Below are 26,368 nucleotides of genomic sequence, written 5' to 3'. Positions count from 1 at the left end.
GATGGCATTTTGAGTGGAGAAACCATGTCTTCAGAGGTCTGCTGGCCTCCCCCAGTGTGAGCCATGGGATTTAAGGGCACTCCACAGCTCTGTGAAGGCACCTCTGCTCCTGCAGACTGAGGCCTTGTAGACCTCATTTTGCAGCTGTAAAACTCTGTGTCAGTGAGCTGAGGGGAAAAAGGTCACATGCTGGATTTGGTGATGTGGACGTAAGACTATGAGACGATGCATGAAATTATTTCACAAGAGTAGCTGAGTGAGTGAAAGGGTAAGATCATTTCTTTTCACTGGTATGTAGGTATGCTTTAAGGGTTGTGTTTGTATTGATTAATTATATTTGAGTGAAATATTCTGTCTAAATGACTACTTAACTGGTAAGAAGGGTTCTCTAATCATCTAATACTTTCTAACAAAATACTTGGGTTTTTCCACATCAAACAAGAACCAAAGTAAACACAGTCAAAACCACGGAAGCAAGCAAATAAAATACAGGAGACATAGTATCTGAGTGTTATCAACTTCTTTCAATAAAATAGTTGACTTTCCCCCTCAATATCCTACTCACAGATTACATAATGCCATCAGTGCTACACTAGCAGCTTAAATATTCCATATGAAATGTTGTGAGAGTTTCTGGTAGATGATTAAACCTTATAAAACACTTTCTTAGTTGAAAGAATGACATTTGCTGGCTTGATATAGGCAACTCATTTAAAAGAAATTTGTTATGTGAAATGATATGTTCTAAATTCAGCGGGGTTATTACAAATCTTCATTCTGCAAAACTTGCTAAATTTTTTACTCCATACAGTGCTTCGTATGGTTAAAAGGCATGCTAACATTAGTTAATTCTCACAAAATATTTGAAATTAGGTAAACCCGTATTGTTATTTCAGAGTCATTGAAAAGAAAAGGTGAACTATAAATTTCAAGGTTGTATGATTTACCCAAGACCAAACTCTGTGATTCCAGTGCTGCAGTCTAAACTCCTCTGTGGCTGGAACATTTTGCCATGTGCAGGTGTTCTAGGTGGCCATGTAAAACCAAATTCTTGTCAGTTTATATAGGTAGAGGTAATTGTCCTTATTTTGTGGGTTTGTCAGCTAAAAAAACTTGCATATTTAAATTCCCTCTGCTTATTAGACTGAATGTAAGTCACATGGAGAATAAGCCATACAGTTGTACACTCATGGCTTATAGTGTTGCTGGAAAAATGCTAGCAGGAATCCTGTAGGCAGAAATTGACTTTGTAGACAGAGAGGCTGTTCTTGAGCCTAGATGGAAATATACTGCTGAAGCTCCTATGGCATTTTTTTTTATTACAGCAGCAGTGTGCCCCTTTGTCCTTGGTTGAAATTTGCTCTGTATTCATTTTTGGCAGTGTTTAGAGTAGCAGTTGTCAATCTGTATGTGGCCTTACATCCCAGAGGGAATTGCACTTCATTAGTATTTTAACTATATAATTGAAAGTTGTTTAAGGATTGTTTCAGACTGATATACAGCACTGGTCATTCCACTTGTATATTACTTCATAAAGTTAGGTTGAACTACATACAGTAAAAAGACATTTAATTTTACAGAAAGGGAAAAAATAGCTCTAGAAAGTTTTGAGGTTTTTACCCTTGCAGGGAAGATGCATTGCTGTCAATTCTCTGAAGTGTGTGCAGAATTACTCTTAGTTTAAGTAATATTCCCTGGAGTAAGAGGACAATATATGTGTCTCTTTTTCTAGTTCATGACCTTTAATAGTAATGCAGATTTTTTTTTCTCCTCCCACCTACCAAAATGCTGCAAAACCAGAGCAGCTGGGGAAGAGATTTGGAGTAAAAGAGCAAGCACTTTGAGTAGTAATCAGGCATGACTTCTCTCCTATGATCACTCACCTATGACAGCCAGCAAAGACATAGAAGTAGAGATAGTAAAGATGCTGCTAAGTTATTAAATACTGACCAAAAATTGAGCCTGAAATTTTCTAGCCACTATTTCACTTTTTGCTTTTAAGAATTGAAGGGAGAATGCCACCAACAGTAACACTTTGGGGTAGAATGAAAGATATAGTTTCTACTACCTTATAAAGACAGTAAGGTGCATCCTCTTATAACCACTTACATCAGCTTATCAGAGGGTTTGTTTGAATAAGTCCAATTTGAAAGTATGTCTAATATTTTTTCAGCCTTTTAGGAAACGTTTGCTTGGGCTGTTGCATGGAGCAAATGCACAATTATTGCACCTCAGCAAAGATTTGCATGTGATCTAACTTTCTCTGATGATCCCATAAACATCTTTAGACAAGATAAGTCATGCATCACTGTGCTTGAATGTTTATAATTTGGGAGCTGTTAGAATAGGTTTCATTGGATTACCCAAGCCGGATCATAATGAGCATGGCCAAGTGTTTGACTTTGCAGGGCCATGTTGACTGTTCCTTCTTCCAGGCTACTTATTGCTTCTAAGTGTTTGGATATATTAACATGCATGGAAAGAGCTTTCTTGGGATTATTCAAACTCCTGTAGCATAAGTATTTCATCCAGTTCAATAAATAGAGATTTATTTCTTGGTCTGTATATTAATACATTTTGTTGTGCATGGCATTTGCAAACAAGCAAATTGAAATGACTGTTAGTTCTCCATCTGTCAGCTGTGAAATAGCTATTAAATAAAGATATTAATCTGTCATGTAGAATTAAGATAGCTTCCTGCATCTTGTTACTTTAATGTGAATCTTTCACTGAGTGTGGGATTAAAATACAGATAAATAAATCTACATGGTTTATAGTCATATGAGATATGTAGGCTGCTATTTAAACTCAGGTAAATCATTGAGGCTCAGAGAACAATGCATTTCCCTGAATTTGTGTTTAGTGCCATTTGAAGTGCCTGGAGTTAGTAACCACCATTGCAAGCCCAGAAGAGGGTCCAAGCTCTGTGGGAAGTCTGTTCCCATCAGAAGAGGCAGCTGGAGGCCTGGCATAATAACTTATGGTATCTAAGATTGCACCATGCATTTATTTTTAGGCCACTGAATTGAACCCTACATTCAATTTTTTCAACCCTACAGCAGTTGAAAAAAGCTGAATTGCTCTCCAGGAAGCTTTAACTGTGTTCAGTAGGGGCTTCACACTTAGGCCTGTTGGAGCTGCTCAAGGCTGAAACATCCCTGAAAGGATGACAATTGTGATAAAAAAACTGTGGGAGATTTGTACTTCTGGAGTAGCAGCTGAAGGCCAAGCCAATAACAGTGGTGTTAGACACCTGCTTGGAAAGCCAAATTGCCCCCTGCATCTCCAGTGATTACAGCAATAACTTAAGACACCTGGTGCACCAGTGACACCTAAATGTAAGCATCTTAATCTAGAACTGAATCCTGTACTGAAAACCCAGTAATGTTTCTAGCTTCTCCTGAAACCATTTAAATGAATGCTATGTTTCACTGATAGCTGAATAAATGATTGGTTTGAACAAAAATTTAGTACTTCCAGATATACTAAATATACCTGCTTAAAAATTCATTATTCAGCCTTTCCTATCACTCAATTTAACAAATAAAATTAATAGATTGATGCAAAAATCAGAGCTTTTCCAATAGATTTCTTCAAGCTTTTGATTTAAGCCACAGTCCTACAAAGGACTTTGGCATATAGAGGTATTAACATTATTTTATAGAACTCCTAGGTTGCTAAAATGTGGGAGGAGGGCACTATTGTGAGAAATAAGGATGGCTTCATGAATTCCTTGGGTCACTCAGCAGATTTTAGAATGTGGTTACAAGGTTTGCACCAAGTTCTCTGTGTAATCCTGTGAGTTGTAAATGCTGCTGAGCTTTAAAGTCAAGGAGGCCACCTGGGTAAATAAGGCCAGAGCTGCTGCTTTACCATGAATAGCATCACTTCTCAGAAAAGTATCTCAGGTTATTTCACAGAGAGTCACACCAGGATAGGGATCTGCAGTGAGGAAGTGACCTCTTGAATATCAGGAATAAAATCATGGAGCTTTATCCTTCCCGTGGAAGACAAGTGGGATCATTTCTGTGCATTTAGAGTCTTAAGAGCTGCAGTAGTGTTCTGATAGATGCTCCCGCACATTCCCAGCTGAATTTGGAACACAGTGATACTGATGATTCTGGAAAATCTGTACTCTATATTTCTCAGCTGAGAGCAGCAGATTTGTGCTTTTGAATCATCTTTTCCCAGAAATGACTAAGATATTACACTGTAAATCTTTTGAGCAGTAACACACTTTTGTATTCTGACAGCACCTAATTCCACTGAATTCATTATTAAATGTTACACTGGTATCAGGTAAAAAATATTAGAACCTACAACAGGGCATATAACTTATTTAAATATGGTCATGTTTTCCATCATACACTTGCTATTGGGAACTTTGAGACTTCAGTGTAGCCCAAGTTTTTCATCAACATTGTATTTAATATTCTGACAAGTTCAATGTAAAATGTGACAGTCTAAATAACACAAACTAAATCTGCCACTACCCCTTATCATGCTGAATTGGAAATAAATAGGGTTTTATGAGGTAGATTTATTTTAGAACCAGTTAAGTTTGGGTTTTGGTTTGGCTTTTTTCTGAAGGAAAACTGAGATAATTGAAGGCTGAACTCAGAGGGTAAATAATATAAAATGTTAGTACATAATAAAATGTTAGCTTTATTATGTAATTATTATGTATTGCATTAAGGCTAGATATTTGGCCTAAAATAAATCCCCTTGTATTCCACCTGGGCCTCAGAAATCAGGTGGGTTGGGTGCAGCTGGGCTTAGCTTCTGATTAGAACTGATTCAGCATTACCAGCCTGGTTGAGTTCAGTAAGAAATTGTATGATCATAGACTTGCAAATAGTGCAGTTTATCAGTTCAATACTATAGATCTGAGTTCAGTAAAAACTGTCACAGCCCAGATTGACAAAAAATACCGTTTCCTGAAATAATGGGAAAGCAGGTTCAGGATTGCTGGTGATAGGATTGCACTAAATACAGTGTATCACTACAGCAAGTGATAGTAACAGAGCTCTATTACTGATATATAGATAGAAATATAAAAATATTCCCAGGTCTTTGCAATGCACTGAAAGCAAAAAGCTCACCTAGAGCATCCCTTCAGGGGAAGAGGACAGTCCATCAACCAGTCCCAAGTAAGCAGAGGTGTTTCTCCCTCTCTCCTTTTTTCTTTCTTAGCCCCAAACCCTCCCTTCCTTTATGTCATAGGTGGGATTTTGAGTGTTATGATTGTACATGTAAGGTGTGTTTTCATTTCTCTTCATTTGCATTCTTAGGTTGTAAAAGTTAATATGCAAATAGGGCTTAATGAGTGTCTTGGTTATTTTCAGTCAGAATTTATAGTTGACACAAAAGGTAGAATAAACACTTTGGTCCTCCTCCACCTGCTGAGGTGGCAATAAATGCTGTCTGACCTTCACTAGAAAGTCTTTGAGCACATCTTTGTCTCCTTAAAGGACCACATTTATAACAAGGCTGCTTATGCAGAGTGGCTGGTAGAGAGGTGCAGGTTTTCTCTGGGGCTTCTCTGAGACTTCCATTTCACCCAGGCGCTGTTCAGTCCTTACACCTTGCTTGAGCCAGGTATAAGAAAGGCAGGGGCACATCTCATGTTTTTCTCAACAGTTCTTCACTAACTTAAGGCAACTTTGTAGCAATCCTGACCATTTACCATAATTAAGTGGATCTGTGGAACATGGTTGTGGTTCCTTGATCTGTGGTACATGGTTCCTTGATTTGCTGAAACCAATGTCAAAGCCTTGTTTTAAGCCAACAGAATCAGGCTCATCAAGTGGGTATGCAATCTCATGTTGTAAACTTGTAATGCTTTGCACTGTTTACTGAAAGAAAAGAGAAATAATCATCTCAGCATGCCATCTGCCAGTTGTCTGGCTGAACAGAACAGACTATGTCAGACAAACGGTGAGATGTGTCTTTAAGTGACCTTTGTGGATTTTTGGTGGCTTTAGGGTTTCTTGTGTGGTTTTGGTTTGGTTTTGTTTTGGCTTTTTGTGTTGCTTAGTAACAATATCACGATTACAAATTGATAGCATTTGTGCAGTATGTGAGGTGTTAACATGTTAGTAAAAATTAAGAGTCCAATAATGTTTCCTCTGCAGAACTTTAAAATTATATGGCTCCTTCCTTTTTCTTTTTCCCCTTCTACAAATGACCTAGAATAGTGAAAAATCGTAAATTTGCATTTCAGTATTACTCAAATCAGTACTGTTTTCAAATGGAGCATATAGCAGAATTAAATAACTTGTAAAGCATAAGTGCCTTTCAAAGGTCATATAATGTCTTTGTTAGTAGTTAGAAGTTGCACACAGGGTAATGCCTGTGAATGATAATGTTTCCTCCAAATGAACCACTGAACAAAGCATTCAGTGTCAGAAATCTTACTTGATGACTTGCAGAACTATGTTAGAAAGATTTAAAACAGAGAACCAGATACACTTTAACAGATTTCTTATGCCATCCTTTTGGTTCTCTATAACTTCTGCTGGTCTACTGGAATCTATCCTACTTCTCAAAATCTGTTCAAAACCATAAAAAGGTAATACAAGATGTGTTGGACCAGGCCAGCTTCTATAACGAGACCCACCAACTTTATAGTCACTGAGTAGTTGGTGGAGAGTAATAGGCTCTCCCAGACAGTAAGTCATCTGCTGTCTTTTAGACACGTGTCATAGGGTGAGATGAATCACCTCCCTTTCTGCAGTGACTGAGCCAAATGTGCCTAGACAACCTCTCCCTTTTAAGGCAGTAAAAGTTTGGTAACATTAATCCCAGTCCCCAGGTTATTTTGTTTGTTTGCTGATGATACATTGTAATTTGCCTTTGATTTGTTTCAGCAAATAAGATTTTAGAGGGAAGCATCTCTAGCAGTCCTTGGACGAGGTTCACATTGACTCCTGTGGGAGGTCAGAGTGAGAAAACACTGCAGGACTTCTCTTCCAGAAAGTGAAGTGTTTCACTATTCCTCTCCCTTATTAGTGGCATTTTGTTCTACCTTTCCATTCCCTTTAATCACTGCTAGAGATGATGCCAGCGGACAGTTAGCTGTTATCCCCAGGGCCCATGGATTGTCACAATAAATTCTGTGAAAAGACATAGTTTGATTAATGTCTACTGCAGGAACTGAAGCCATTGCTCCATACCATAAAAATACTTGCAACCAACTACTACACTCTGTTCCAATGTAATGATTCACATTTGGCTATGTAATGATTAATCATTTTACCCATAACACAAGGAATTGGGTTATTGTTCAGTAGAGCTGCAGCAGAGAAGGGGGGCCTGGCCAGTTGCTCTTGCTGCCCCTCAACTGCTTTCCTGCCTTGTTCCTTTTACAAACAACAGGATATTCCTTCTCTCAGCTTGCTGACAGAATATGGCAGCTGTAAAGGCCCTTAGTGAAATTGGTTTAGCTGCTAGAACACACTGACCACAGGCAAGAATCTTGTCAGCTCAGAAGAATTTTATATATAATGTAGATAAATTGCTGAGCTCCATGTCCTGCCACGGTAAAAATTGTCCTTAGCATAAAGAGGCTGGATGTATTTTCATGGATCCAGGTGCTTGCCTGGTGTAAAGACTGTGTGAGATATTTTGTTGTCCATGTGCTTCACAGTGTCTACCAGTGGCACCAGGCTGCTCTCATGGACTCTGAACATCCAGAAGTCCACATTTGCATTGGCTCCCTTAAGCTGTTTAAAAATGTAGGCAGGTCTGATACCTTCCAAAAGCTGTTGGATTTGGTACTGATGTGCATGGCATTGACACAGTGTGTACGCGACTAGCCCTGGTGCCTGATGTGGGGGATCGCCACTTGCCCTGCATGCTGTGAAGAGCCTGTGTATCCATGTACCTCTGGAAACCCTGGGCTGGCTTACTAACCATGTACAAGTTCAGACCACAAGAATGTCCCATGGCTCAGAGAATATTTGTCTTAATACAAAATGAGAGACAAAAGACAGACTGTTAGAGGACTGCAGGGAAACATTAAAAAATATAGAAGCCAATCAGTCAGTTGTTAGACTTAGCACACTGGCAGCTCTAACTCTGCTGAAATTCTGTTGCTCTTTTGTGGGCTTTTAGGAGGGTAAAGAAGTAGCTCACAACTGCCAAGGACAAAGGGGGAAATATCCAAGTACTTCATTTGAGAATCAAAGAACTGGGTGGTGTAGATTGCTGGGTTGGTCAGAGGCAGAAGTAACATCTTTGAGCCAGATGAGAAATGTTAAGCTGAGTGAAGTATATACTCAAAAGCATTTTGAAAAAGGAGGAAAAATACTGATGCCCAACTGATTGCATACTCGACCTGTTTCAAATCTGGTATTTTGTTGTTCAGACAAACATGCAGTTCCAGTTTGGACCTTACCTGTCCATAGCGAGGTCAGTTGTTCCTTTGGATTCTCTTTTGTCTATATGTTTATTCATTTGAATGATCCCTGACTGTGGTGTGAGGATCCATCCAGCAGGGATCAGTGGCAGAATGAGGTGTCTAATTAGAGTCATGCTGGGCAGAGATATTCAGGCTGCTTCCTCTTCCAGAATTTGCATGGGGTGGATGTTTTCTGATCTTTAAAGAAAAATAATGTCAATTCTTGCAAACACAGTCTTCTTTCTCCAGTGAGGCAATACTTAACATTCCTACTACTATCACACTAAGCATATTCTGCATAAAGTTTGGTTTAATACTCCTTTTAATGATGATTTCTTATCTATACTCCTTGCTCCATTGTATCAGTAAACATGTTGACAAGACTGCAGCTGTCTTTTGCAAATTAACAAGTTCACCCCTGTATGGAAAGCCAGCTCTGTTGAGGCATAGAACAGACATGTGGAATAGTGGCAAACTGGGCTTCTGCAAATGAATTGACATTACTTCATAGAGCAGTGCAGCCAGATGTTCTCACTTTGACATAATAGCCGCATGTAATTCTCTTTTTCTAGCTCTGAGTTACCTTTTTGACAGCCTCTTCATGAAGCACCAAATTTGCTTCTGACTGATTGAGGCCAAGTCAATTGCAAATCACACTGTCACATCTAAGAATTCATGAGTTTTCAGCTCTGTGAAAGTATTTCACCTTTATGAATTGACCGTATGCTTGCTGGAAAGAAGATACAGGTTCGAAAATCAGATTTTCTATGTATTGATTTAATAATTTTAAAGTAGAAAATATCTTCTCTGAGTATAATGGCAGCACTTAAAAGAAGTGGTTACATTTCCAGTAGAATCTATACTTTCATGAAAAGCTATCATCCTAATTGGGAAAATAAAGCTCAAAGTATGACTTGTTCCATCTCCTGGTAGAGAAATTCAGTGCTATAAAAAACTCAAAACAGCACATTGCTTTAAAAGCATTGTTTTATGAGGCAAATGATTTAACTGTATATTTGGGGTTGGGTTTTCCTTGTTGCTGTTATTCCTCATGAAGCAGCCCAGCTCTCTTCCAGTCCTTAGCCTGTCACTTCTTTTGTGCATCAAGTTTTCCACTGCCAGGATGTGTCATACTTCACCCACTCAGTTGTCCTGGGTAGTTCTGGGTTGGTTTTCTGTGGCTGCAATTGTCTTCCTGACCATGAAATGATACCCATACATTCCACTTAATAGCATGAATAGCTAGCACTTTCCTCCATTCTAGGGAAAGGTTCTATCACACCTGTATCTTTTAGTCAGAAGCTGGACTAAAAATTTTATTGAGACAAATGTAGTAGTAGTAGAGATCCCAGCCAGAATGAAATAGAAATAATATGGGAGCCAGGACCCTGTTAGTGAAAGCTGTTTTCTGCGCATAGTTTTGGAGGAAAATGTCTTATGTACCGGTGTTAAACAGACCATCTCCCATCTTTCAGGTGGGATACAACTCACTGCTTGGCTAGTTTTCACTTCCTTAGGGTATTTTCCTACAAGGTAATTACCAATATCCAGCAAAAGGGGGGTTGTTTGGGGCTTTTCAAAGGGTTCTTGTAACATCCCTGTGGCATGCTACCGTAACTGCTATTTTTCCTATGTTGTCCTTCAGGAAGTGTCTGTGTGACAAAAAAGCCATTTAACAATGAAAAAATTCACACTGTTTGATTTTGTAAATGATAATTCACTGCAAATTGGAGAGACTTCATGGATCCAGGACCTTCCCTGTGATGACAATGAACTAGAAAGGCTTCTGAAACCTAATGAGCACGTACTAGTAAACTGGCCTGTGGGAGAAAGAAAGACAGAAAAGCACCTGGTGAAAGTTGTGTACATGAGTGGTGAGTGCAGTTACAGAACATTTGTCTGATATGAAACCTGCTTTTAAGGTATAGTTGCCTGATTGTCTGTGCTTTGGCCTTTTTCCTTTCCATCACTTCAGATGACCCCCAAGAGCTGGTGGAAATGATGCAAAAGATATTACGAGCAGATGAAATTACAAAAATACAAGTCCTTGGAAAAGGCAAGAGGAAGAGGATAGAAATGATATTCTCAGAAAGTGAGGACAGTGACCTGGATAAAGAAAAGGTGAGTTTGTGTCTTTATGTGCTTTATATTGTTAGGTCCGTAAAGGAATGAAATAGGCTGTAACTATTGATTCTTTGTGATATAACACACAAAGGATGGTAAAGGTAGGAATACAGGCAGCCTTCACATGGTACCTCAGCACAATAACCTGTCAGAGTAATTACTTAGGCCAATGGATTTTGTCCTTTTCTGTGTCAAGAGATGAGTGCTATTCAAGGCTTTGATGCTCTGTAAGACAGAAATCTGACTACTGCTTAAAAAAGGGAAGAGAGCAGGTTTTCTGAGGTGTGCCTTGTGCTGAGATCTGCAGTGACAAAATATAGGCAAGGAAAATATAAAAGTTAACAAAGTTACAGACACATTTTTTAAAACTACTAACCAAGAATGTCAAGTGCACAGTGAATAAAAACTTATGGTATATTATGAAGTACTGTTATGAAAGGCTCTATAGGAATGCAAAGGCACTGTTATGCACTTTTTACAGGGGAAGATGATGAAACATATAAAAAGAAAGAAATCGTTGCACGCATCTGCTCCTACCAACATCCTGAGTCAACTTGAAACATCTTTAATTAACAAACAGGTAAATATCCATTTTCAGCAATGTATCAAGTAAAAGCAGTCTGAAAGGTGTTTTTGAGGGAGGCATAGGATTTTTGCCATAGTGAAGTTAACAGTTCTGAAAGATGCTGCTTTGGAAAATTGGTGAATAGAGAACAGAGACAAAGGTACCTAACAGTTACATATTAAACTGACATTTCATTTTTAATTTCAACTAGAATACTATTAGCTATGTTTTGTAAAAGCTTTTATTAAAATGCATTGAGTCTGTTTATACAAGAGAATTTTTTGATTTAGCCAGATATTTTAATGTTGGTTTTGATGCTTTGATTTTATGTTGTTATTGCTCTAGATATCACAGTTATTTGGGTTTTTTTTCAGAGAGAACCATATTCAGGAAGCAACTTTCTATATAGTGAAAGTAGCAGTGATGATGAAGAGCCTTTATTTCAACTCTCCAAGGTAGAACTATGTGCCAAAATTAAAAGTCTCAAGAGGAAGCTGACAGATACCATGAGAGAAAACTGCCGCCTAAGACAGTCCCTGGTGATGCTTCAAGGTAAAGTTGGGAGTATTTTGATGAAGAGGAAAGCCTGAAGGTCAGGAAAAGCTTGATTTATAAGAGGCCATTTGGATGGGAATTATGGATGCTCAAGCACCTGACATGATCAAGGCTTGCCATTAGCATCACAGTCTGTGATACATGGCAGCATTTAATTCCAGCAGCACTTACTGACTTACACAGAGGCCATGCAATCATAGAGTTAGAAATGAAAAATGTGTCTAAATCCTGCCAGTTGTTCCCAGGAGAACCTTTCTGTATGCTGTGTAACCATTGGCTAAGTTCAAATACTTCAGTATTTGACCAGTCCAACTACCCTTATTTACTGGCAGTCTTTCTTGATCAATTGATATTTCATTTATTCTGAAATTAATGAATTTCTAACTACTTTGGTGATTCCTCATTACTGATAATCTGAGTTAGTTTCAGATGCACCAAATTAAATTCTTTCTCAGAGATGAAAAATTTTGTTCCTCTGTAAATGAACCCTTCATCTCTTAGTGATCATCTCTGAAGTGCCTCTTGCTTGTCCCTGTCCCCTACTCTAAGGCAGCCAAAACTGAATCCAAAATTTCAAACCACTAGTGAATGAATAAGGTTTAAAGAGGATTTACTCCCTCCTATGCCAGCTACACCATACCATCCCTAGACAATGTGGTGGTATCTGTTTATTGTCAGATGATTTTGCAACTATTTATCATTTTCATTTCCTACCTGATTGCATTTCATCTTGGCTTGAATCATTCATCTCCACCTTTTTAAATATTATTTGTAAACATTTTCTTTGTGTCTGACAACTTTTCTCACACATAAATTTACCTTGCATCCTGAGCAATTATCTTAGTCTTTTACAGTACTTTATTTAATTTAGTGATTCTGTATCTTGCTGATATGTTATCTCTAGCATCCTTTTTGCTTTGCATTGGTTCTTCTTAATGGATGCAATAAAAGTTTATATTTGAAAATATTACTTTGAGAAAAAGTTATTTAAAACATTCTCTAGAGATTAAAAAAAAAAGAAAAACTTCTGAAGTCTGTGTAACTTCTTTGAAGGTAAAAAAGAAAAAACAGACATCACTTAGCCCATATTCAATAGCTTTATGGACTTGTAGAGATTTTGAGATTGTGCAAAGAAAAAAGAGAAATAGTCTGTTTTGTGGCAGGATGGGTATAAACTAATAATTCCTCTTAGCCTTGCACTAAACTGATCTATTCTAGAAACTGAGCCCAGATCTTCATGGGTGGGGACAGCAGAATGGCAGGAAAGCATTTGAGAGAGGAGGAAAGAAGTATATTGAAATGTCTTTGCTGACTACTTTGAGTCTTTTGCATTATGTGACAGGAATCTAATTGCAAAAATATCCCTGCTTATGTAATTGGAGTCTGAAAGCTTCCATTACTATTTTACCCCTCACTTTTCATGTGATTTCAGTGTTGCCACAGGCAGTCACTCACTTTGAGGAGCTGGTAGGGATGGCTGAAGCGCTGCTCAAAGGGGGAGTGACATCATCCACGTCCAGTCTGCATCCACACGCTGTTTGGAAGGCATCTCACAATCCATTAGCAGATTCCTATGCAGCTATGCATAGTAACTCCAGCTCACCAATAACTCTGAATGTGGAAGATGAGGAGCAACAGACTGAAAAACAGGTCGGTTAAAAGGCAATTTCAGGCATGAAACTTTATACAGTATAATTGCTATAGCATAATATAGAAAATAATTATCTGTAAAATAATTTATCTTTATTGCATTGATAACATAACTTATGAGCTCCCTTTGTGCAGAATGCTCTTTCCATGAGAAGCATTAGATCTTATTCAGTGTCCTGTACACTTTGAAATTCACTTTAATTTCAGTTACCTTGCATATCTGTGGCTAAGGGCAGAATGTGGATACATGAAGAAAATGCCAAGATCCAGGGATAACTTCCAGCCTAATTGTTTGGATGCCAAAGGGGAATAATAGTATTTCCAAGATAATCTAAGATGAATACCAGCAGTCTATTCAAACTGTTAATTTGTAATTGGCAGCTGCTGTGCTTCTTCTCCTGTTCCAGACACTGGCTACCAGTTAAGTAGAAATACATGTATACAGTGATACTGAGTAAGGAAATTCCTTTATTCTCTGCAATTATAACAGAACATGATTGAGAAATCTAAGGCACAGAGGCTGTACATGAAAAAAATGAAGGCACAACCAAAAGAATAATTCTAATGTCTGCATTCACAATTTACATAAACATGCATTGGGTCATGCTAATCCGTGCAAATCATTCCTGTGTGTTGTCATGGAGTGCTAAAATATAAAGAAGTCTGTTAAGAATTATCACGGTGTGTTTTGACTGCATGTTGGAAACCACAAAATTTGACCTAACATCTTCAAAGAAATAAAAATACCTAATTTTCTGAGCAGCCTGCCTTACTTCATAGAGGTAGCTCAAAATTGCCTATTAGGAGAGTTCAAACTCTTTGGCTGTACCACTGCTGCGTGCAGAAGCCACTCTCAAAGCCCAGGACCAGATGTCACAGTTCTTAGGGCATGTCTGCTCACAGGCAGGAATATTTGCTTGGGCACAGTGCCATGCTACCAAGGCAGTACAGAAACCATGCCAGAACTGGACCACAGCCAGCCTGCATGGAGAGCAAGCACAGAAGGATTTTGCTGTGTCTGAACGTGTCCTGTCTCTACTAGTGAGTAAAGAGGATGGTGAAGGGTTTGCATGGGGTCCTTAGGCTGCCCCACACTTCCTTCTGGAAAATAATCAAGCTGTGTGTATAGTCCCAAATGCTGAGCAGTGGTGTTATCTCAAGCACATTGTTTGTAGAGATTGCTTTTGAAATTGTGGTTTAGAAATAGAAAATGAAAAAGATATTTCAGTGGTAATAGTATATAATATTTCTAGAGAACTGCAGTAATTATGCCTATCACCAATTTTGTTTTCCAGTTCAAGATTGAAAAGTGGCAGATTGCACTTTGTAACAAGAGCAAACCTCAAAAATTTATAAATGACTTGATGCAAGCACTTTATACACATGAATACATGGCTACACACAGCCTGACAGGTGCAAAGTCCTCCTCTTCAAAGGATAAAGCAGCAAAACCAGCTATGAATCAGAATGAAGTTCAGGAAATCATAGGTGATGACTTGTTTACCTTACTCAATGTGGCTCTGACTTGACAGGGGGCTTTCTTGGAGGGAGGAGCTGTTGTGCTTAGCAGCTGCTCTACTCAGGTGATGAGCTGCTTCCTATCTCCTTCTTTAGCTTACATGCTTTTTAAAACCATCTGTTAAAAATACTGCCAGTGAAATGCTATATAGTAGTATTTCAATTGTGTGAATTCTGTGGGTTTTATTCGGGTGACTGCTCAGGAACAGTGATATTGTAAATTGTTTTAGCCCTTGCAGGGTTAACCTGCAACAGTCAGACTTGGAGCACGATGATAACAGATAAGGGAAGGCAAAAAGAGGACACACTTGGATGAAATTTTAAATTATGTCTGCTGTGTTCTGAAGTTTAGTGAATGTTATGAATTCTGACATTTTAAATAAAGCTAGAGGCAAAATGAGACTGTATGGAAGACAGAAATAGTGGTCAGAGAAGCAAACAAAATTTGATTTATGCTGAGGTTTACAGCAGAAAATATTTGGTGAATAGGACAGAAAATAATTTCAGATGGAAGTATTAGCTTTAAAGAAAACAGAATTTTGTGAGTATATGAAGCCAAATTTTAATTGGATTCACGCCTATAACTAAATACTAGACCAATACAGCCTTAATTACTGTACTATAATTCCTCCCCCATTGCCATTCCCTTGGACTTTGCAGTTCTCTTGGTTCCCTTCTCAGTTTAGCTCCAGTTCCTGTACCTTAGTATGGTTTTGTTGAAGTTAGGCAGCAGTTTCAAAAGTTACCAGTTGCAAAAACCCTTTTTTTGAGAACCTTGTTAGAAAAAAAAGGCCCAAAGTCAAGAGAGATAAAAGGAAAGAGTGTGTAAAATGGTAAAAATATATTTAGAGGCAGTAAGATGAGACAGTTTTGGAATGACATTTAAGAAAAATGAAAAATATTTAATGGGATGAGAAAAATGGTTGGACTCAATCATAATGGTTTTATTCAACCTTAATGATTCTAAATCCTACTAGGGCCTAGGCAAAACTGAGAAGGGAATCAGAAAAGGTAATCAGAGAATGGAATACAGCATGTTGTGGAGAATTCAGTGACACAGCTTATAAAGAAATCAAAGAACTTTGTTAAGGTAGAAGAGAATACTCTGAAATTTAAACAGAAAAGTGTCCACATTACACAAGAGAAAAAGAAAAATGAGAAGGAAGCTTGGGAGTTCTAGGACTGTAGAAAAGGAGTTAGTGAATCAGATTATTTAAAGAAGATGGAAATTGTTGGACTTCAAAATAAAATGAAATTCAAGTGCAGGGAAATCAAGGGGAGGGAAGATGATGGAAAAGAAGGGAGCAAGAATCACATTCCTCATGTTGTGTCCTGTTATTATTGCATTCAAAAAATGTAGCCAGGCAAAACAGGAGGGAAATTTTTAGAAAAAGTGACATCAGCTGTAAATGAAAACTAATGAGAAAAAAAAAGTAATATTCAAAGTCATAAGGACTGATGAAGATGGGAAAAGGACTCTGATCAAGGACAGAACATAAGGACAGATGATTAGCAAGCACAAATCACTCACTACAAAAGCCCTTGTGGCCCTGGAGCTCCTTTTGAGTCTGCCAAGAGCAGGCAGCAATGTGGAAGGCACAAAGAAAAAAAAGGAGGTGTGTAAAATCTACGAAGGAGTTTGTAAAGATTGTGAAGTAACTAGAGTGGAAGCTGAAGTAGCTGGGACTTTAAAAGATGCAAGAAATACATTTTATATCACACATTTCTTGTTTCCCTTATTTGGAGGGTCCATTATATATAACTATGTTATCATCTCTTTATTTTGCAGGAATCACAAAACAGTTGTTTCCAAACACAGATGATGCTTTAATTAGGCGAATGATGGGACAAAAACTGAACAATTGCACCAAGAAGCCAATTTTAAGCAAAGACCTTAACTCAGGTGCTTTTCAGAAACATAGCTTTTGGTAAGTAACATTAAAAAATGCCTGCACTGTGTAATTCTGCATATTACTTCATAGTAATAAAATCTAAAAGCAGTCTTAAAATTCAGGTAACAATACATATTTACCTACTTGGTATATGCACTACCAAGCCAGTAAATATTTCCATAACCTTGTACAAAAAGTACATAATACAGAAGCAGTCCAGCTTAACATTACTGCACAAAAATAGTTATTGGTGCCAGACAAAGCAGCACAAGACTATTAAATTGCAGGTAGAGAAAACAGAAGTAAACACATGGAGTTGCTTTGCTGAGTATGTCTATTTTAGATTTGACATTATTTATATTTCTTATTATTCTCTGGCTCATCATGGACAAGTCAATTCCATTTTCATGTCACCTGTTGTACCCCAATTAACCCACAAGTGAATATAGGGAAAATCACACCTCTTTGGTGTGTATTTATAAGAGTACTGAAGGTGAGCTAAGCTGGCAATCCTTTACTGCCAAAAGAGTCTAAATTATTGGGTCAGGGGAATTATTAAATAACATCTTAGCTATTAGGGGCATTTTTGCCTTGTGAATGAAAGTGATACAAAATTACCAAACTCCTGGCTAGGTTGGTGAAGTCAGCTATTGGCACAGTACTGTTCCCCCATGTACCAAATGCACATATCCCAGAAGGGTGGAGTTGGAAGGCACCTCTGTAGGCTGGCTGCTCCAGCCCCTGCTGCTGCAAGCAGGGTCACCCAGCCCAGCTTGCTCAGAGCCATGCCCAGTTTGGTTGGGTATCTGCAAAGATGGAGACTCTCCCACCCCTCCGGGCACCCTGTGCCCCTGCTCCGCCAGCCTCACGGTGTTGGCTGATGTTCCCACAGGACCTCCTGTGCTTCCAGTTCTGCCCATTGCCTCTGGTTCTGCCACTGGGCCCCTCTGGGATGAGCCTCCATCTACTTTACACTCTCCCATCAGACAGTAGTGCACACAGATAAGATCAGCTTGAGCCTTCTTGAGCCTAAACAGGCTCAGCTGCCACAGCCTCTCCTCAAGAGCCCGATAAGAAATGAGCAAGGAACAGGACAAGAGATTAAATAGGGTGACAGGGAAAAGAGATTTGCCCTTACTTAGACTTTCTACACTGAGGTAACATTTTTCTTCTTCCTGGTTCACTTATATCCTGCATGCTTTTAAAATCCGAATTTGCAACTGTAAGACACTTCATAAGGGAAAAAACCTAACAAAACAAAAAACCCCCAACAACAATAAAAACAAATAAGAAGCACCCCAAGATATTTGTCTACATTATGATACAAGTGTTTGAAAAGTAGCAGTGCTTTGCTTCTAAAATTTGTTTCTAAGCCACCTGGTAGTACTCCATGGACCACCAGTGGTCTGTGAATTATTACTTGAGAAATAGAATATCTGAATATCAGAATATGTGTTAGGAAAATCCACATACACAGGTTTTTCCATCTGGAAACAATAAATAAATGCACCAGCCTGGCAAAAATAAAGTTTACTATGTTAATGCTTTTCTCCTAGAGATGAGAAGACTTCATAAATTAAAGGTCCTGTGTATTTGTAATATACAGTATGCAATGATTCACTGCAGTGTTTTTCCTTGTCCTTAACACGGACAGGAAAAATAATAGTACAAAACTACAGATTTTGTTTTCATTGAAAGTATTAAAATCTTAAATATTTTAAATCTTCATCAGGTGGATTCATACATTTTGCTAATTCCAGACTCTTCTAATGTACACAGTATTCCTGAAGCCTTGATAGGAAGACCTTGACTATACTAAAACAATTCTGGGTTGTAATTTAATATTGCCTATGGACCTTCCAACTTAAACCCAATATTTTAAAAATGCCCTTTCAATATTTTTAAAATGCCTTTATGTCTGTTATTGATCAGTGCTTATGTAAAACCCAGTCCAACATCTATTGTGACCAGTTCAGATATTGCCTGAATAGTGTCTTTTGAACTGATGCATTTATAATGAGTTTTTTTTTACATCTGTTAAGCATTCCCTCACTGTCAAAGCAGTTAAGCACCATTTAAGTAATCAAGATAATTTGGTGATTCCATTAACTCAGATGGCACACATTCTCTGTAAGAAAAGTAAGACAATTTAGAAGTACTCATAATCTCACTGCTACTCCTTAAATCTACCTTCCAGCAATGAATTGCAGAGAGGGGTAGAGAAAATTCGGTTGAGCAGAACCTTTAGTAACCATTTATCCAAACAAGTTACTAACTTTAAAAACTGGTGTTGCTGCAGCTTTTATTTCCTCCCTTGCTGCTATTTCTTCCTTACTCACCTCCTCCACCTTTCCCCAGAGTAGAATTATGATCCAAGAGAAAAAAATATGGAAACATATCCAACGAGACAGACAAATTTCCATCTCAGAGGCATGAAACGGAGGTGAAACAAGGAAAAGGGCAATGTGACAGTGAAGAAAACTATTTAAGCTATTAAACAATCTCTGCAGCTTGGAAACTAAGAACAGTTCTAATTGCACATTTAATGTTAATATCTCAAATTAGTTATAAATTGTCTCAACAGTGGTTCAACAGCTGCTCCTCAGGGCATCATCTCTTCGGCTGTTCCTCCTTGTACTCAAGACCAGCAGGATGATGATTCACCAGCTGCTAATGCACAACTTCAGCAAAGTTACAGCTGCCTGACTCCTCCATCTCCCATGCCAGAAGGCCAGCAGGAGTGTCCCAAACCCACTTCTTCTAAGGTGGAGTCTCAACTCGCCAGCAGCTCACCAGCGCCCTCTCCCAACCAGGGTTGTGGACAAAATCTCAGGAATTCAGACAAGGAATAACAGGTGTTTCATTCCAGCTCATGTGCTCAACAGAGATGAAGAAGCAGTATAAAATAAAAAAAGAAATAATATCTAAATTGCACTAGATATATCGTAGTGTCCAACAGTGGACAGAGATAGAAGCCTGAGAACTTTTTTCTCAAACAAATGAAAATCCCATAGATTAGAAAAAAATTGAAGGCATATTAATATATTTGAATTTAAGATGTTATAAGATATATGCATGTTATGCAGTAATTAAAACTTGTACTGAAGAATACAAGTAGAGTCCCCCTTAGTTAGAAAAAAACATTATTTAAAGTACTATCAAAAGAATATATATGAGGAACCATAATTCCCCTTGCTTTCACCTTGACAGCTGAGGGAAAACTGTTTAACTGATCAAAGAAAGTTATTGTATATTAATGCAAAAAGATATAGTGATATGGAGAGAAAATAGAAAGATCTCCTAGTGAAATGAAGACTGGGGCCAGCACAGGAGTAGAAAGCACAGGGCCACATGAGCAGAGAGGAAGAAATTAAATGGCTGTTTAGGGCTGCTACTGACATGGAAAACAAAATAACTTTCTTAGGCCAATGAAACTACAACTCTCAAGATATCCATAGGAAAGAAGCAATTATTTTTTAACCTCTCAAAGTAGGAAAGGCAATGGAAGAAGCCATGTTCCTTTGTAGCTCAGGGAAGAGTCCTCCATGAGAGCCTGTTTAGTTATGGAAGCCATTCTCTCACAGGGATTCTGCTGCTGGTACTCTGCTGGTTTGGCAGCTCTGACTCCCTTCTTCTTCCCTGACCATCAGGTCCATAGGATAAGGGTGCCTGGTCCCTTCAGTGGGGAAATAGAGGACACTTCAGCAGAAACAACTAGTAAAGGACAGAGTTGCACAGCTACTCCCTGTGTTTTGATTTTGGTACGCTACCCCTTGCTTAGAGAAAAGGTAGGCAGGCAGAATATTCCTCATGGGATGAGGACCAGAAAAATCCCATTATCTGGGCAGTTCCCCTTGGGATCTGACACCACTTCCTCCAGGAAGCAGCTGGCAGTCACACAAACCTCATAACAGCCTTAGGAGGAGGAGTGGAAAGGTACAGGTTCCCCAGGGCAGTGGTCACAGCACCAAATCTGGCAGAGTTCAAGAAGTGTTTGGACAATGTGCTCAGGCACATGGTGACTCTTGGGGTGTCCTGCACAGGGCCAGGAGCTGGACTCGATGATCCTGATGGGTCCTTTCCAACTCAGCATATTCTGTGGTTTTATGATTTTTTTTTTCCTTGCTGACTGATTTCAGGTTTTCCATGTGCTGACATGGGAAGGACAGAACACTTGGGACCATATAAAAAGCTTTCCTGTTCGAATGTCCTTCCCAGAACTGAGAGTACTATTAGCTGAATCTATTTCAAACATGGCAAACGAGCAACTAACGAATCAGACTGGAAAAATGAAATGACATTATGTTGAAGAAATCTTGCTTGATTTAAGGAGGATTTCAGGACATGTGAGTTACAGAAATAAATTAGAAATAATATGAGGGTGAACACTGAAAAAAAATCTGAAGATAAGGTTATCAGCCAAATACTGCTTAAGGGAAGTGCTGCAAATCTAACTGTTCTAGAGCAAGGCACTAATAGAACGCACTGTGGAGAAGACTTGTTTGTGGGCTGGGGTACAAATTAAGTGATTTGCTATCCTTTTTCATCTCTCACCTAACAATTCCTTGTAGATAGGATCAGGATGAAAACAGGTATGAAATATGTTAGTTCTGGCTCATGCTATTAACTACCATCTATAAAATGTAACAGAAGGATGTTTGCTATTATGTAAATTTTGTGTATGTAATTGTATGTACAGCATATATAATAATGTATATAATTAATAATATTTTTGAAGCAACTTTCTATCAAATAAAATGAAACATTACTTAGTGCTGTTTTATTGTCCTCACTGTCTAATGGGCCTTTTCTTACATCACCTCTGTGATACACTCTAACATACAAAGTTGGGGTTTTTCTCTCACTCATTTTGTGGGGTTTTTTCTTTCTCTTTAATAATTGTTCTGAAGCCAGCTTCTGTAAAGCTCATCATTTTACCTGGGGAAGGAGTTGGCCCACCTTACAAGGGCATTCTAACCTAAAAGCTGTCACAGCTGATGTGGCACAGCAGCAGCTGCCCTGCCCTTGGGGAGGTGTTGAAGCCCCTGGGTAGGTAGGTGGAGCGAAGGTGAGCAGCTGCTCTCCCTGTGGCTGGTGCAGCGCTGCAGATCCCACTGCACTTTGTGCTTTTCTATTCTGCTGCCTTGGTGAGTTGTCAAAGGAAAGCCACTGGGGCTGGCAGCTCACCACAAAAAGTGTAGGAGGAGTTTAATGGTAGGGTGGAGGACCTGCTCCCAGGCATGGGAACAATAAATGGAAGGAGATATTTTAATGCTGTAACAAAGGATAAAAAGTGAGCAAGCTGCAAAAAGACCACTCCTTTCCCTTACTAAAGTATAGAAACAATGTTATCCCACTGGATGAAAGGAGATAAATAGCTGTTACATAACTACACCATTAACAAAAGGGCCATATCTCTTGCAGTATGACCAGAAAGGTACAAAATAAAACTGTTTTTTTCAATAGAAAGGGATGTCAGATCAGCATAATGCTGTTTCTCCCAAAATTTGCACTAAAATACAAATTAATTTGCTATAGGTAAATGTGTGGTGTTCCAAAGTGTAAAATTCTGATATGAGCAACAGAGGGCATATTATTTGCAGTCCTCAGAATAGGAGAAGACTGATGGCTGCTACAGAAGCTGTAGTGGTTTTAGACTGTATGGCAATTAGTAACTGGAAATTTACTACTGAAAAGGTAAGCAATACTAAAACTAATAATTTGAACTATTTATTTCTATTACTGCACATTAGATTGAATTTAAAGGTTAGAGTGGAAAAAAAATCGGTAGCTGTTTATCATTAAGTGCTCAGATAATTTGTTTTCTAAGGTGGGAAGAATATTGAGATATGTGAAGAACTGGATAAAAACCTTACTGAAAAAGTATACTGTTGAATGAATCAGGGAGTTTAATGCATGTTGAGTTTATGTCCCCTGTTATTAGGGTATATAGATAGGATTAAAAAAAAACAAGCCACCAGATTTTCTAAACCACTAAATTTTCTAGATCAAGAGTAAATGGCAGTATGCCATGTTGATAAAAGAGGGAAATCAATGGTTATAAAGGCAATCAGTGTTTCACTTAAGGGAGCAAGGAGAGAAGTAAAAATGTTGAAATATATTTGAATTAGAATCATAGAATTGTTCAATTTGGAAGGGGCTTTAAAGATCATTTACTTCCAAACCCCCCTGTTGTGGGCAGGGACATCTTCTACCACACCAGGCTGCTCAAAGCCCCATCCAACCTGGCTTTGAACACTCCATGGATAGGACATCCACAATTTTTCTGGGCAACCCATTCCAGCACCTTACCACCCTCACAGTAAGGAATTTCTTCCTAATAATATTTCATCTAAACCTACTCTATAATTAAGGACATATAGTGAATATGTGTAATTAGTTGCTAGAAAGCATTACTGACTTTATAAAGATCGTCTGCTCTGAAACAGCTTCCACGTCTTATGTGATATCTAGACTTCATTTGAGCTTTGGACTTGGAGATCTTACGAAGATTTCACAAAAACCCCTATTTCTCCTTACCTCACCTCCCCTACCCTCCTCAACAAGTTCTGCATAAGAACATTCCTAAGCCTGACAACTGTTCTTTCACAGGAATTACACGAAATACACAAATTTTGGAAATCACAGTTTTGTTAGCATATTGGAAATTATTGTATGGCAACTCCCTTACTATTTTTTTTCCCTTAACTGTATTGTTTACATACATTGAGGAAATTTGGACTGGTCATTGCAAGAGTTTTAAATTTACGTGAATGACTAATGAAAAATTCTGAATTTACATGAATGACTCCTGAAATATTTAAATGAGCATCATTTGCATAGGGTCTCAGAGTTTGGAAATATAATTCCACCATGCTGCCCTAGTAACTTTCTACTACAGGTCCTTGTATTATCTGTTCTCAAGGATCAAAAGTTATCAAGTGCAAATGCAAGCTACAAACAGAATGACTGCTATCAACGTTCTGTTAGCAAATTCAAGTGACAAATGCAAAACATTAAACTTTAGGCAGCAACAATGACTTTCCAAGAGGCAGTCAGGTGTCCATTATTTTAATAATGAAATAAAAGCAGACAAATGATTGCTGTTTATACACTCCAACAAGAGTGATTAAGACATACAGCTGTTAATGAGTATATAACTAGTAGATACAACTAGCAGCTCAGTATGTCTATCTTCTATCATAAAGCTGGTTTTACATTCATATGGAAAGAGGCTTCAAACTAACAGTAGTAACTCTGTGTTTTCAAGAAAAGTGCACTAATTAATCCTTACAGTACATGATATGATATTGTTGATAGTTGTTTATTCTCTTGCATTACAGCAAAATTTAACATGCAACCTTGAATACTTTCTCTCCTGTGTTTACAGGATTTGATAAGCACTCACCAGTGAAGTGTGTGCAAGCAGCTCTTTTATACTGACACACAACTCACAGGTGACATTTACACTGTTCAGCTTACTCAAACCCAAGGTATTGAGTAAAGATGATTCATACTGACTTTTACTTTGGGTGGCAAAAAGAAGCAGGCGAGCAGTAGCAGATAAATAGCAAGAATCATGGGCATGGGGGACTGAGTGAAGTTTTCTCAATCCTGGCAGTGAAGGGGCACTGACCAGACAAGTCAATACTTGTTGGCAGAACCTGTGTTGGTGACAAGGATTTGAGTTGTATGACCATGAGACCCTACTTGCAAATCACATTCTGCTTGACAGAGATGAGATCCACCTCACTAAGCAGAGCAAAGCTATTTTTACCAGTAGGATCATGACCACATAAGCAGAGATTTAAACTAAGAGTTAAGTGAGAGAGTAACCAGCAGTCCTGTGGGGGACTGATGGACAGAGAAAAAAGCAAAGAGCATAAGGTGATATGGCAGGAACAGAACACAAATTCAAGAAGATGGAGCTTAGGAGAGGTCACCTTCAGCTCTTGAATGTAAGCAAAGAAATGTCTATGAGACATCATAATGGAGAAATCTCCCAGTCCTTTTCTAGACAGGAGCAGCCTTGTGTTTGCAAGCCCTGGTCCTAATATCCTAATTCAGATATTTGCTGGAGGAACAATACAGCAGGACATAAGCAATCCAGAAGGTTTCTGGTAACTTCTTCCAAGTCATAAAGGAGTCAACAAGGAGCAATAACGAGCAGTGCTTTGTTGGACCTACACCCATGAAGGGATTGTGGAAAATGTAAAGCTCAAGGGAACCTTGACTACAGTGAGCACGAGATGGTGGAGCTCCGGATCCTGAGGGGAGTGTGAAGAATAAAAAGCAGGCTCACCACTCTGGAGAGTGAATTTTGGTGTCTTCAAAGATCTGCCTGGAAGAGTCCCATGGGATATAGCCCTGGAGGCAAGAGGGGCCCAAGAAAGATGCTTAATATGTAAGGATAACTTCCTCCAGGCTCAGGAACAATTCATCTCTGTGAAGAGAAGTTAGGCAGAAATGCCATGAGGCCTGTGTAGATGAACAAGGAATTCCTGGTCAAGTTCTAACACAAACAGGGAGCATACAAAGCATGGAAGAAAGGATGGGTTACCTCAGAGAAATACAGAAACATTCCTCAAGCATACAGTGATCAAGTTAGGAAAGATAAAGCACGACTGGAATTGGATCTAGCTGGGGATGTCAAAGACAACCAGAATGGCTTCTATAAGTACATAGGCGACAAAACGAAGACTAAGGAAAATGCAGGCCCATTGCAAAATGAGACAGATGATACAGTGACACAGTACATGCCTCAGTCTTCACTAGCAAGACCAGTCTTCACGAATTCAGGCTCCAAAACTCAGGGGGAAAGGCTGGACCAAGGAAGATGTACCCTTGGTGGGAGAGGATCAAGCCAGGGAATAAATACATTAGCAGGCTGGGCATATGCATGCTATGTCTATGGGCCCTGACAGGATGCACCAACACGTACTGAGGGCGCTGTCATGGTGAGATCACTCCCAACTATCTTTCATGGATCATGGTGTCTGGGACCAGTGCCTGTGGCTGGAGGAAAGCAAATGCCACCTCCATCTTCAAGCAGGGCAGGAAGGAGGAAGGCAGGGAGACCCACAGGCCAGTCAGCCTCATCCTGATCCCTGGGAAAGTAATGAAGCAACAAATCCCAATAAATATTTCCAGGCCTCTCAGTGGTAAGAAAATAATTGAATTGTCAGTATGGCTTTACCAAGGGGAAATCAGGCTTGACCAGATTGACAGACTTCTGTGATACTGATTGCCCTGGTAGATGAGTGGAGAGACGACCTTTGTATATCTGGACTTCACCATTGCCCTTGGCAACGCCTCCCGCAAGATCTTCACAAATGACCTTTGCAGATGCCTGGGCTGGATCGAGCACCGTGTGAGGCGGCTGAGCAGGTACAGCACAGCTAAAACAGCGGCAGCGGGACAGCGGCCGGGCCCGCAGAGGCGATTTTGGCGCCTTCCCGCCCCTCGGCTGCCAGCCCCAATAGCCGCCCTTCCTCCTCCTTCTCTCCTCCTCCTCCCCCGGAAGCAGAGCGCGGATTTTCCCCCTCCGAGCCGGAACTCGATGCTGCCCGTCTGAAGGCGGACGAGGGGAGGCCGGAAGAAGGAGAGAGCCCAAAAGAAGGAAAGAGCCCGGAGCGCCGGCCGGGGGGACCCGCGCCATGGTGC

General features: G+C 39.2%; 1 protein-coding gene across 1 annotated transcript; it reads left to right on the top strand.

Moving 5' to 3' along the window:
- Nucleotides 1–20,726, top strand: BEND6 (BEN domain containing 6). Its single transcript, XM_005421222.2, has 9 exons — nt 1–268; nt 10,047–10,275; nt 10,377–10,522; nt 11,007–11,105; nt 11,465–11,642; nt 13,078–13,295; nt 14,591–14,783; nt 16,603–16,741; nt 19,290–20,726. The coding sequence occupies exons 2-9, from the start codon at nt 10,080–10,082 to the stop codon at nt 19,555–19,557; spliced, it is 1,437 nt and encodes a 478-aa protein (XP_005421279.1). The 5' UTR covers nt 1–268; nt 10,047–10,079; the 3' UTR covers nt 19,558–20,726.
- Nucleotides 20,727–26,368: the final 5,642 nt, after the last annotated feature.

This window comes from Geospiza fortis, unplaced genomic scaffold (assembly GCF_000277835.1).
Source record: "Geospiza fortis unplaced genomic scaffold, GeoFor_1.0 scaffold190, whole genome shotgun sequence".
Taxonomy (NCBI): domain Eukaryota; kingdom Metazoa; phylum Chordata; class Aves; order Passeriformes; family Thraupidae; genus Geospiza; species Geospiza fortis.
This window is presented reverse-complemented; position numbering and strand designations above follow the sequence as displayed.

Bases quoted from the DNA above. Each gene is read 5' to 3' on its own strand.
- BEND6 (XM_005421222.2), top strand. From the start codon at position 10,080: ATGAAAAAATTCACACTGTTTGATTTTGTAAATGATAATTCACTGCAA. The intron at 11,106-11,464 runs GTAAATATCCAT...GTTTTTTTTCAG, and splicing joins CATCTTTAATTAACAAACAG to AGAGAACCATATTCAGGAAG. The intron at 14,784-16,602 runs GTGATGACTTGT...TTTATTTTGCAG, and splicing joins TGAAGTTCAGGAAATCATAG to GAATCACAAAACAGTTGTTT.